This window comes from Palaemon carinicauda, chromosome 7, assembly GCF_036898095.1.
Source record: "Palaemon carinicauda isolate YSFRI2023 chromosome 7, ASM3689809v2, whole genome shotgun sequence".
Classification (NCBI taxonomy): domain Eukaryota; kingdom Metazoa; phylum Arthropoda; class Malacostraca; order Decapoda; family Palaemonidae; genus Palaemon; species Palaemon carinicauda.
In genome coordinates this window covers 135,847,703-135,862,092 of record NC_090731.1, presented here as the reverse complement: position 1 = coordinate 135,862,092, position 14,390 = coordinate 135,847,703, and the positions used below count along the sequence as shown (strand labels likewise).

The following is a 14,390-nucleotide window of genomic DNA, read 5'->3' as shown; positions in this document are numbered from 1 at the left end:
AAAATGTGCTTACCATGGACAAAGAGTCTACATCTACCCTTAAGGAGTGGAAATTACTGTGCAGTAAATAACCCCTTAAGTGAAGAACAATTTTTCTGTTTTGTTAGTGTTGTCAAGTGCATGAGGAAATAGGACAGGCTAGACTATTTGCGTTGTATGAAAGTAAATGATAAATAAGCCGTAACCAGCAAGGGACCCAAAATAGTACTCTTATAAAATACATAACATCCAATAACTCTCTAATTGTAGTATCTCAACAGGTGTCTGGTGTCTTGGCCAACCCACTACGTCTCCTTTCATTAACATTCGCATTCATTGATTGCAATTCATTTCCCTAAAAGAAACATCACCAGAGAAAAAGTTCCAAAACTGAAGTCATTTCTCTTTAAGAGAAATGTTAGAAATCCGAGATCTTCAAATTACTGATCCAATGTCATGTTTTCTCTTTTTTGGATCGTTTTTGTTAACTTTTTTTGTGTCTTTACGACCTAACAATTCAATACTTTTTGCATATCACTCACTCGAGGACGATTTGCCTCGTTCCAATTGATAATAGCTCCATATTTTTCCTATAATGTTTCCCCTCTGCTTCCTTTTCTCCTTTATTTAATTTCTTCTAAATTTCTTTCTGTGATTTATAGACGATATCAATTATAGACCAAAGATAATGATAAATAAAGCTTTACTGCTTCTTTCTATCTTTCACTTTCAACTTTATCATCCTACAAAATCTTTTAATTTTAAATGTCTGTATCTTCTCTTTACAATCGTCAAACACCTAATTCCGCAGACATCAGCCACTTCCCATTTCAATCATGGACGCTATCAATCCTTTTCTCATACACTTCCTGTCCCTCGTTGACTTTATTCTTCTGCCAAGAAAATCCTAAATAACATCAAAGACTCAATTCTCTCTTGGTAAGACACTTCACTAATCTTCATTTTCATCACTAATCTTTTACACCACAATTCATTGCCCGTTTTTTAATTAAATTTCTTAATTCTGTCTCAACTGAATAACTGAACTCTCTCTCTCTCTCTCTCTCTCTCTCTCTCTCTCTCTCTCTCTCTCTCTCTCTCTCTCTCTCTCACTCTCTCTCTCTCTCTCTCTCTCTCTCTCTCTCTCTCTCTCTCTCTGTCTTACACACACAGACACACACAAACACACATTAAACTACATCTAAGTAATGACCTCCACGTCATTCCTTCTTTACTGCTATCAGCCTTTGGGATACTGAGGTAACGAGAGATCAAGGTTAGATACCTTTTGAAAATAAACTTTCATTCGGTGGTTGCTGGGGAGGGAACTTGGGCCAGACACTTTCTTCAATAGGACTTAATCCAAGTTGAACAGTTACCCGAATATTAGTGATAGATATCAAGTAATTCCCCAAGAATCAACTTCGAGGTTGAAATGGTCATAAGGTAATTAGTGCATTTCTACTGGATTTTCAAATTTCTTTAGCTGAAAATAAAAAAAAATGGACTCTCCAAAGAAAGTAGAAAGAAAGTGAATAATTTTTTAGATAAAGAAGTAAAAATAAGTACAAGTCAGTGAAGACAAGAAAACTTGATTGTAACAAAGAAAGAAATTTCTTGCAATCAATATTACAGTAAAGGAGTTTAATCATCATCAAAAATAATGAAAAGAAACATAAAAAATGAAAAATTTCTATAAATGAAATCGTGTCAAGTTGATGGAGAAGTTAAAAATCAGAGAATTTCAAATATGTGGTGATAATTATAAAGAGTCATTTCTTTTTTCCCTGATCGAATGTAATGTTTTTTTTTTCTTTTTGGGTAATTTTTGTGAAATTTTTCCTATGGTTTTAAGTCCTGACAATACAATACTTTTGCATTTCACTCACATGAGGACGACTTGCCTCGTTTCAAATGATAATATTTTTCTCATGTATTTCCTTCTTTCCTTTATTCCATTTTTTCTTATTTGTATTCTGTGATCTATAAACAATATGAATTAAAACAGCCCTCGGACTTGTAGCGTCCTGCTTCTCCAAGTAGGGTTGCAGCGTAGCTTGTAATAATAATAGTAATGATATATACACTCTTAACAGGGTTGCCGAGGGCAAAATATTTAACCATCATATTATAACTAACACGTGTACATTAGGGGATCTAGGTATTTATACAAAATGTTTTGGCCATGGAGAATTGGATATTTCATGGTTGACTTGTGTAAGTGAAGCACCAGTCTTGAATTTTTAAAATGGCTAACAAAATACACAACACTGCATATACTGTTTAACATTACTTTTAAAATGCTCTAAATAATGCTGTACAATTTTCTATAACCACCAAAAAAAAAAAAAAAAAAAAAGTGTGCTTTCTGTTTCAACTGAATGGCTGAAAATCTGAAGAGCAGAAGTTGGTCTGAAACATATTTCGAGAATTGTAAAATATGCCAACAAGATACACACTGTTAGGTAACAAGTATTGAGAATGGACGACAGCATATCCTTCACGCAACAATAATTAGAGAAGATAATGTTTAATGATGGCTTGTGCTTAGAAACACTTCACAGTTTGTTTACCACAAGTGACTTATAAGAAGTATACTCTAAAAAAAGACTAATCATAACTACAGAACAAAAACAATCGTCATGTACTTCAATTGATAATAACAGTAGATTAACTTATGATGAGATTAGAAAGAGGTATATCAGCACAAAGACTAAACCACGAGAGTTCCATAACACTTCTGACATTTACTCAAAAGTATGTGTTTTATGTGGTCATATTAAAAAAGTTTCGGAACTCACAAAGATCAAGAGCAGAAATCCCTCTATAAGCCAGTGTCTACTATCAAGGCAAACTGTAGACACGGACATGTGATTTATAAGCCATCCAATCTAATTTTGGACCAGACTTGTTATGTTATAAAAACTGCACCAAGAACCTTCACCCAAGTAGAAGGCATTTCATGAATTGATAGTTTCTGTAGATGCCCATTCAGTCATAGATGTTGGATGTGCTATTAATGATCTCAGAAATCTTGTTAATCTACATGGCAGTGACTTAAAGTTCCCATTCTATAATTATCATTATTATTATTATTATTATTATTATTATTATTATTATTATTATTATTATTATTATTATTATTATTATTATTATTATTAGACGCTAAGCTACAGCCCTAGTTGGAAAAGCAAGATGCTATAAGTCCGTAGACTTCAACAGGGAAAAATAGCCCAGTGCTGAAAGGAAACAAGGAAATGATGAACACATTACAATAGAAGTAATATAACCAAAATGAAATATTTTGAAATATGTGACAAAATTGAATTAGATCTTTCATATATAAACTATAAAAACTCAGTAAAACCAAGAGGAAGATAAATGAGATAGAACAGCGTGCCAGAGTGCACCCTTGAGCAAAAGAACTCTAATCCAAGGCAGTGGAAGGCCGTGGTACAGAGGCTATGATACTACCCTAGTCTAGAGAACAATGGTTTGATTTTCGAATGTCCATCACCTAGAAGAGCTGCTTACCATAACTGAAGAGTTTTTTCTACCCTTACAAAGAGGATAGAGGCCATTGAACACTTGCAGTGCAGTATATAACCCCTTGAGTGAAGAATTGTTTGGTAATCTCAATGATGTCAGTTGTATGAGGACAGAGGAGAATGTGGAAAAACTATGTCAGATTATTCTGTGTACGTGTAAGCAAAGACAGAATGAACCTTAACCAGAGAGAGCGATCCAATGTAGTGCTGTCTGGCCAGTCGAAGGACCTTATAACTCTCTAGCTGTAGTATCTCAACGGGTGGCTGGTAAGTTAAACTCTAGCAGGGTCATCCATTTGGTATAGACTACTAATATATATACATATATATATATATATATATATATATATATATATATATATATATATATATATATATATGTATATGTATATATATGCATACATATGTATATATATGTATATATATATATATATATATATATATATATATATATATATATATATATATATGCGTATATATGTGTGCGCTTGTTAGTAGGTTGAATCTGTTTGCATGTTTATATGTAGTTGTAATTGTGTATGTTTTCAATGGAGGAAATATACCCGTAATGTAAACGATCTAGTCTGTGTATTTTTCTTGATAAATTTTAAGCTTTTGGCATAATAGGTTATGATGCCTCACACTTTATGCATCCATCAGCATAACCATAACATGAGAGTTGTTATGCAGAAATGAAATATCGAAACAGACAAAAGTATGAAAATAGAGAATCATTGTTGTAAAGGATTTTTCTGATTGAAAACGATGACGTAAGATCGTGAGATCTGTACGAAGGACATTTGCCTTCCCTCAGTCAGTATATAAAGAGATCCCTGAGTCCTTCTCTCCACAGTTGGCTCTGAGCAACCCACCATGATGTCTAAGGTAAGAAAACATCACACACACACATACACACGCACACACTCATTAGCCATTTTTCTTAATTTGTAAAAAGAGGACCAGAGATAATGAATTCTTCTCTTCAATTATAAATGCAATAAGGTTTTAAGATATTAAAATATTACCCTGAATAATATCTAAATTCAAATTGATTTAAGAGTTAACGAAATTGATCAAACACAATTATGTTTTTATACTGATACAACATTGTTCAACTAAATATTGAACATAAAAAAGGTTAATTCCAATATATGTCATTGTTTCAACACTTATCAGATATGTTGTCATTTTGACTATCTCTCGCGTGAGCGTCATTTTCAATTCAGTCTTCTTATTAGAACCAAGGTAAATAGAATGGACTTTGATTAGAACATTAGAAATGTGAATGATGTACTATCATGTAATTGGTTCTTTAATTTCATATATTTTGTAAACGGTGTTTTTAATCAAAAATTTTATTTTCCATTCAATGACAACTAAAGCAAGTATCAGATTTCTTAAAGAATAACTCAGATGCGTCATGTTTAAATGGAGCGATAGATTTCTTTTGAAATAAATTTATCACAGACAGAAAAAATAAGACATTTATTTCATGATAATTTGTTTTATGATTATTATACTTCAGGATATACGTATGGAAATAATGGCATTACTTATACTTTTATTGCAGATGATTCTTGCCACCTTTGCTGTGGTCCTTCTTGGGATGATTTCAGCTAATCCTGTAGCTGATCCTGAACCAGGCCACGTTGGGGGCGGATTCCATCGTGGTTTTGGCGGCCACTCTGGTGGATTTGGTGGTCATTTCGGCGGACATGGATTTGGAGGTGGACATGGTTATCGTGGTAAAAGGAGCCCTGTAGCTGAGCCTGAAGCCAACCCTGAGGCTCTTGCCGACCCAGAACCTGAAGCAGATCCTGGTCACTTTGGAGGAATCCACCGTGGATTCTCTGGATTTGGTGGCCATCACGGAGGTAGCTTTGGTGGATTTGGTGGCGGCTATGGAGGATACCGTGGAAAAAGGAGCCCTCTAGCTCAACCCGAACCCGAAGCTGAGCCTGGATTCCATCATGGCGGATTCCGTGGAGGTTTCGGTGGACACTTCGGTGGAGGTCATTTTGGAGGAGGCCGAGTTTATGGTTAAGAAAGAAGAAATGAAGGTTTTTTCGTTTTCCTCCTGAATCTAAATAAATGAAAGCATTATGAAAATCAGTATATTACTTTTATTAGCCACACCCAAAAATATGAATCATTTATTCACGATAAACTCTTGGAGTATAATTCTTTAAAAAATGATAGGGAAGTTTCATTCTGTGGTTGTCCCCTCCAAAAAGATCCAAAATCTATTCTCAATAGAATGTCTTAAAGTAAATCACTTCTTTTTGTAAAAGTAATTCAACAGAAATAGCTAGTGATTGCTCTTCACCAACATTCCGTATCAATTGTCACTTAATAATCAAAAGTTAGGTCACATTATTACTCGCTAACATCATCATCCTGCATCAACCAAATGGCGATGCTAACAGGGAAATCAAAAAAGGACCAGAAAATAACGATTTTGCGAAAGAAAACTAGATATGAATAAAAAACAGAATTATTGTTATTCAATCTAATCTGAACTAATAAGCGAAAAAGAAATATTATACAATTGAAAGATATTCCAAATTTTTGAAGTTTACATTCAAGACTGAAATATTCATCGAAGAAATGAAGTGAAACTGGTTCATTTTATTTGGAGGTTCAAACTCCAGACAGGATCATCGTCTGACTTGAAGAATGGAGACGATTTAATGTACCAGAAAAAAAGAATAAATAAAGGAGACAAAACAGAAGCTTCAAGAAATTATGTTGCCGAAATTTGATATATAATTTTAGATTTACATTGTCATAAACAAAACTAAAAATCTATCTCTTAAACGATGCTTTGAAAAAATAAAATGTTCATTTTTAAAAAATCCCAGACAAAACAGCGTCTGAATAGCACTGAAAGATAAACCAAGAAACCGGTTAGAATAGCTTTGATTTAGCTTTTAAGTCAAAAATACTCGCTACTTCCAATATGATTTTGTAGGATAATAAAATTACTTCGCAAGTGGGATAATAGTTATTAGTATAAAACCCAACTCATGGATTTACTATAAGAGATTAATCGAGTGCCATACGTGGATGAGATCATGTTGGGAGACAGATGGAGATTGTTTGGGTATGCTCTTCGCACTCCCAAAGAGAGATTAGTTCGGCAAACTTTCAACTGGTCTCCACAAGGCAATAGAAGAGTTAGAAGACCGAGATCTACATGGCTGGGGACTCTGAAGCGTGAAGTAGGAGAAGATAAATGGAGAAGTATTGATTCAAAAGCTCAAGATAGAGACGCTGCCGAAATTTAACCGAGGTCCATTGAGTCAATATGCGTAGGAAGGGAATATTATTATTATTATTATTATTATTATTATTATTATTATTAATATTATAATTATTATTATTATTATTATTATTAGCTAAGCTACATATCCATTTGGAAAAGCAGGATGTTCAAAGCCTGAAGGCTCCAACAGGGAAAATAGCCCAGAGAGGAAAGTAAATAAGGAAACAGATAGAATAGTTTTCCTGAGTGTACCCTCAAGAAAAAGAACTCTTACCCAAAACAACGGAGAACTATGGTACAGAGGCTATTACACTGCTTAAGACTAAAGAACAATGGTTTTTTTTTGGAGCGTCCTCCTAGAAGAGGTGCTTTCCATAGACATAAAGTCTACTGTATATCTACCCTTAAGGAGTAGAAATTACTGTGCAGTAAATAACCCCTTAAGTGAAGAAGAATTTTTCTGTTTTGTTAGTGTTATGAAGTGCATGAGGAAATAGGACAGGCTAGGCTATTTGTGTTATGTGAAGGTAAAAGAAAAATAAGCCGTAACCAGCAAGGGACCCAAAATAGTACTCTTAGAAAATACATAACATCCAATAACTCTCTAACAGTAGTGTCTCAACAGGTGTCTTGTGTCTTGGCCAACCTACTACGTCTCCTTTCATTAACATTCGCATTCATTGATTGCAATTCATTTCCGTCCTGCCTTACTCCCAAAAAGAAACATCACCCGAGTAAAAGTTCCAAAACTAAAGTCATTTCTCTTTAAGAGAAATGTTAGAAATCCGAGATCTTTAAATTACTGATCCAATGTCATGTTTTCTATTTTTGGATCTTTTTTGTTAACTTTTTTCTTCTGTCTTTACGACCTAACAATTCAATACTTTTTGCATATCACTCACTCGGGGACGATTTGCCTCGTTCCAATTGATAATAGCTCCATATTTTTCCTATCATTTTTTCTTTCTGCTTCCTTCTCTCCTTTATTTAATTTCTTCTTAATTTCTTTCTGTGATTTATAGACGATATCAATTATAGACCAAAGATAATGATAAATAAAGCTTTACTGCTTCTTTCTATCTTTCACTTTCAACTTTATCATCCTACAAAATCTTTTAATTTTAAATGTCTGTATCTTCTCTTTACAATCGTCAAACACCTAATTCCGCAGACATCAGCCACTTCACATTTCAATCATGGACGCTATCAATCGCTTTCTCAGACACTTCCTGTCCCTCGTTGACTTTATTCTTCTGCCAACAAAATCCTAAATAACATCAAAGACCCAATTCTCTCTTGGTAAGACACTTCACTAATCTTCATCTTCACCATTAACCTTTTACGCCACAATTCATTACCCGTCTATGAATTATATTGCTTATATCAACAATTCAGTCTTAACTGATAACTGAGCTCTCTCTCTCTCTCTCTCTCTCTCTCTCTCTCTCTCTCTCTCTCTCTCTCTCTCTCTCTCTCTCTCTCTCTCTCATTAAACTGTATCCAAGCAATGACCACCACGTCATTCCGAACTCAACAAGGTTGTAACGCCCGTTTGCTTGATCAGATCAAAAATAGATCATTTGCAAAAAGTCAAAGGATCCAGTCGAAAGGACTTGACAATCGCTGGACGTCCATCAGTTACTTCGCCAAACACTTACACACTCTCTTATCTGTTGGACAGAACTGTGATCCTGGATCATATTCCATATCAAAATGATGGTTGGCTGTCATACAAATTTATATTTTTTTGTAAATTATTCTACATTCAATTTCTGTATTATCATTTTTATTCTGCATATTTATCAGTCTAAAAACACACACACACATACATACACACACACACACACACACACACACATATATATATATATATATATATATATATATATATATATATACATATATATATATATATATATATATATATATATATATATATATATATATATATATATATTTAAGAGAGAGAGAGAGAGAGAGAGAGAGAGAGAGAGAGAGAGAGAGAGAGAGAGAGAGAGAGAGAGAGAGAGAGAGAGAGAGAGAGAGAGAGAGAGCATTTTAGCTTCCCACTTTCCCCACGCCCACCTATTTGTGAAGTATATCTGGTAATTGTAAAAGCTACAAATATTCCAAAAATTATGCTAATTATATATTGAGGTTAGCATCACGCGGGTTTTTGATAGATGCTGGAACAACAGCATTTAAAAGAAAGTCGTTTAATATATTAATTTCGAAATGTATTAATTTTTCACACTCAGTTCGGTTCTCCTGTTTTCTTCTTTACTGTTATCAGCCTTTGGGATACTGAGGTAACGAGAGATCAAGGTTAGATACCTTTTGAAAATAAACCTTCATTCGGTGGTTGCTGGGGAGGGATCTTGGGCCAGACACTTCCTTCAATAGGACTTAATCCAAGTAGAACAGTTACCCGAATATTAGTGATCGATATCGAGTAATTCCCCATGAATCGACTTCGAGGTTGAAATGGTCATAAGGAAATTAGTGCATTTCTACTGGATTTTCAAATTTCTTTAACTATAAGTTAAAAAATGGACTCTTCAAAGGAAGTAGAAGGAAAATAAATGACAAGATAAAGAAGACGAAATAAATACAAGTCAGCGAAGACAAGAAAACTTGAGTGGAACAAAGAAAGAAATTTCTTGCAATCAATATTACAGTAAGGGAGTTTAATCATTACCAAAAATCATGAAAAGTAACCATAAAAATGTAAAAGTTCTATAAATGAAATCGTGTCAAGTTGATGGAAAAGTTAGAAATCAGAGAATTTAAAATACATGATGATAATTATAAAGAGTCATTTCTGTTTTCCCTGATCGAATGTAATGTTTTTTCTTTTTGGGTAATTTTTGTGAATTTTTTCCAATGGTTTTATGTCCTGACAATACAATACTTTTTGCATTTCACTCAAACGAGGACGACTTGCCTCGTTTCAAATGATAACGTTTTTCTCATGTATTTCCTTCTCTCCTTTATTGCATTTCTTCTTATTTTTATTCTGTGATCTATAAATGATATGAATTGAAACAGCCCTCGGACTTGTAGCGTCCTGCTTCTCCAAGTAGGGTTGCAGCGTAGCTTGTAATAATAATAGTAATGATATACACACTTTTAATAAGGTTGCCGAGGGCAAAATATTTAACCATCATATTATATCTAACACGTGTACATGTGGGATCTAGGTGTTTATACTTAATGTTTTGGCCATGGAGAATTGGATATTTCATGGTTGAATTGTGTAGGTGAAGCAACAGTCTTGAATTTTGAAAATGGCTAACAAAATACACAACACTGCATATACTGTATAACTTGTCTTCTAATATGCTCTAAATAATGCTGTACTATTTTCTATAAGATTTGACATATTGAATGTTTACTAGTTACCAAAAAAAAAAAAGAAAAAAAATACAAAAATAAAAAGTGTGCTTTCTGTTTCAACTGAATGGCTGAAATCCTGAAGAGCAGAAGTTGATCTAAAGCCTTTTTCGAGAATTGTAAAATATGCCAACAAGGAAAAAACTGTTAGGTAACCAGGATTGAGAATGGACGACAGCACATCCTTCACGCAACAATAATTAGAGAAGATAATGTTCATAGAATGCTTTTGCTTGGAAACACTTCACAGTTTGTTTACCACCAGTGACTTTTAAGAAGTATACTCTAAAAAAAGACTAATCATAACTACAGAACAAAAATAATCGGCATGTACTTCAATTGATAATACCAGTGGAGTAACTTATGATGAGAATAGAAAGAGGTATACCAGCACAAAGACTAAACCATGAGAGTTCCATAACACATCTAATAAAACAAGTTTAGCAACTCACAAAGTTAAAGAGCAGAAATCCCTCTGTAAGCCACTGTCTACTATCAAGGCGAACTGTAGACACGGACATGTGATTTAAAAGCCATCCAATCTAATTATGGATCAGACTTGTTATGTTACAAAAACTGCATCAAAAACCTTCATCCAAGTTGAAGGCATTTCATGAATTGATAGTTTCTGTAGATGCTCATTTAGTCATAAATGTTGGATATGCTATTAATGATCTCAGAAATCTTGTTAATCTACATGGCAGTGACTTAAAGTTCACATTCTATTATTATTATTATTATTATTATTATTATTATTATTATTATTATTATTATTAGACGCTAAGCTACAACCCTAGTTAGAAAAGCAAGATGCTATAACTCCACAGGCTTCAACAGGGAAAAATAGCCCAGTACGGAAAGGAAACAAGGAAATGATGAACACATTACAAGAGAAATAATATAACCAAAATAGAATATTTTGAAATATGTAACAATATTATATTAGATCTTTCATATATAAAAAATAAAAACTCAATAAAACCGAGAGGAAGATAAATGACATAGAACAGCGTGCCAGAGTGTACCCTTAAGCAAGAGAACTCTAATCCAAGGTAGTGTTAGGCCGTGGTACAGAGGCTATGGCACTACCCCAGACTAGAAAATAATGGTTTGATTTTGGAGTGTCTTTCTCCTAGAAGAACTGCTTACCATAGCTGAAGAGTCTCTTCTACCCTTACATAGAGGATAGAGGACACTGAACACTTGCAGTGCAGTAGATAACCCCTTGAGTGAAGAATTGTTTGGTAATCTCAATGTTATCATGTATATGAAGATAAAAGAGAATGTGGAAAAAATATGCCAGACTATTCGGTGTACGTTTAGGCAAAAATAGAATGAACCTTAACCAGAGAGAGCGATCCAATGCAGTACTGTCTGACCAGTCAAAGGACCTTATAACTCTAGCGGTAGAATGTCAACGGGTGACTGGTAAGTTAAACTCTAGCATGGTCATCCTTTTGGTATAGAAGACTGATATATATATATATATATATATATATATATATATATATATATATATATATATATGTATATATACATATATATATATATATATATATATATATATATATATATATATATATATATATATATATATATATATATATATATATATATATATATATATATATATATATGCGTGTATATGTGCGTGCTTGTTAGTAGTTTGCATCTGTTTGCATATTTATATGTAGTTGTAATTGTGTGTTTTCAATGGAAAAAAATATACCGGTAATGTAAACGATCTAGATTGTGTATTTTTCTTGGTAAATTTCAAGCTTTTGGCATAATCAGTTATCATGACTCACACTTTATGCATCAATCAGCATAACCAGAACATGAGAGTTGTTATGCAGAAATGAAATATCGAAACAGACAAAAGTATGAAAATAGAGAATCATTGTTGTAAAGGTTTTTTTCTGATTGAAAACGATGACGTAAGATCGTGAGAGCTGTGCGAAGGACATTTGCCTTCCCTCAGTCAGTATATAAAGAGATCCCTGAGTCCTTCTCACCACAGTTGGCTCTGAGCAACCCACCATGATGTCTAAGGTAAGAAAACATCACAACAAGCACATACACACGCACACACTCATTAGCCATCTTTCTTAATTTGTGAAAAGAGGACCAGAGATAATGAATTCTTCTCTTCAATTATAAATGCAATAAGATTTTAAGATATTAAAATGTTACCCTGAATCATATTTAAATTCCAAATAATTTAAGAGATAACGAAATTGATCAAACGCAATTATATTTTTATACTGATAAAACATTGTTCAACTAAATATTGAACATAAAAAAGGTCAATTCCTATATATGTCATTGTTTCAACCCTTATCAGATGTGTTGTCTGGTGTGATTCATGGCACATTTTGTCTATCTCTCGTCTGAATGTCATTTTCAATTTAGTTTTCATATTATACATTTTGTGAACTGTGTTTTTAATCTAAAATTTCATATTCTATTCAATAATACCTGAAATAAGTATCAGATTTCTTAAAGAATAACTCAGAGGCGTCGTGTTCAAATGAAGTGATAGATTTTTCTTAAAATAGATATATTATCACAGACAGAAAAAGTAAGCGATTTATTTCATGATAATTTGTTCTATGATTACTATACTTGCGGATAGACGTATGAAAATAATGGCATTACTTATAATTTTATTGCAGATGATTCTTGCCACCTTTGCTGTGGTCCTTCTTGGGATGGTTACTGCTGATCCTGTAGCTGATCCTGAACCTGGTCACGTTGGAGGCGGATTCCATCGTGGTTTTGGTGGCCACTCTGGTGGATTTGGTGGCCATTTCGGTGGACATGGATTTGGAGGTGGACATGGTTATCGTGGTAAAAGGAGCCCTGTAGCTGAGCCTGAAGCCAACCCTGAGGCTCTTGCCGACCCAGAACCTGAAGCAGATCCTGGTCACTTTGGAGGAATCCACCGTGGATTCTCCGGATTTGGTGGCCATCATGGAGGTAGCTTTGGTGGATTCGGTGGTGGCTATGGAGGATACCGTGGAAAAAGGAGCCCTGTAGCTCAACCCGAACCCGAAGCTGAGCCTGGATTCCATCATGGCGGATTCCGTGGAGGTTTCGGTGGACACTTCGGTGGAGGTCATTTTGGAGGAGGCCGAGTTTATGGTTAAGAAAGAAGAAAATGAAGGTTTTTTAGTTTTCCTCCTGAATCTAAATAAATGAGAGCATTATGAAAATAAGTATATCACTTTTATTAGCCACACCCATAAATATGAATAATTTATTCACGATAATCTCTTGGAGTATAATTCTTTAAAAAGTGATAGGGAAGTTTCATTCTTTAGTCGTCCCCTCTAAAGATATCTGAAATCTATTCTGAATAGAAAGCCTTAAAGTAAATCACTTCTTTTTGTAAAAGTAATTCACAGAAATAGCTAGTGATTGCTCTTCACCAACATTCCCTATCAATTGTCACTTAATAATCAAAAGTTAGGTCAGATTATTGCTCGCCAACATCATCATCCTTGCATCAACCAAATGGCGATGCTAACAGGGAAATCAAAAAAGGACCAGAAAAATAACGATTTTGCGAAAGAAAACTAGATATGAATAAAAACACAGAATTATTGTTATTCAATCTAATCTGAACTAATAAGCGAAAAAGAAATATTATACAATTGAAAGATATTCCAAATTTTCGAAGTTTACATTCAAGACTGAAATATTCATCGAAGAAATGAAGTGAATCTGGTTCATTTTATTTGGAGGTTCAAACTCCAGACAGGATCATCGTCTGACTTGAAGAATGGAGACGATTTAATATAACAGAAAAAAAGAATAAATAAAGGAGACAAAACAGAAGCTTCAAGAAATTATGTTGCCGAAATTTGATATATGATTTTAGATTTACATTGTCATAAACAAAACTAAAAATCTATCTCTTAAACGGTGCTTTGAAAGGGTCAAATGTTCATTTTTAAAAAATCCCAGACAAAACAGCATCTAAATAGCACTGAAAGATAAACCAAGAAACCGGTCAGAATAGCTTTGATTTAGCTTTTAAGTCAATTATCCTCTCTACTTCCAATATAATTTTGTAAGATAATAAAATTACTTCACAAGTGGGGATGACAGTTATTAGTATGAAACCCAACTCATGGATTCACTATAAGAGATTAATCGAGTGCCATACGTGGATGAGATCATGTTGGGAGACAGATGGAGAT

The 14,390-nt window shown here is 33.8% G+C and overlaps 2 protein-coding genes across 2 annotated transcripts in view; one reads left to right on the top strand and one right to left on the bottom strand.

The window, feature by feature from the left end:
* The window catches only part of LOC137643658 (uncharacterized), a 95,040-nt gene that overhangs the window by 24,781 nt on the left and 55,869 nt on the right, over positions 1 to 14,390 (bottom strand). The window lies entirely within an intron of this gene.
* On the top strand, positions 4,401 to 13,383 carry LOC137643655 (uncharacterized). The gene is made up of 3 exons (XM_068376371.1): positions 4,401 to 4,412; positions 5,098 to 5,500; positions 12,946 to 13,383. The coding sequence occupies exons 1-3, from the start codon at positions 4,401 to 4,403 to the stop codon at positions 13,332 to 13,334; spliced, it is 804 nt and encodes a 267-aa protein (XP_068232472.1). The 3' UTR covers positions 13,335 to 13,383.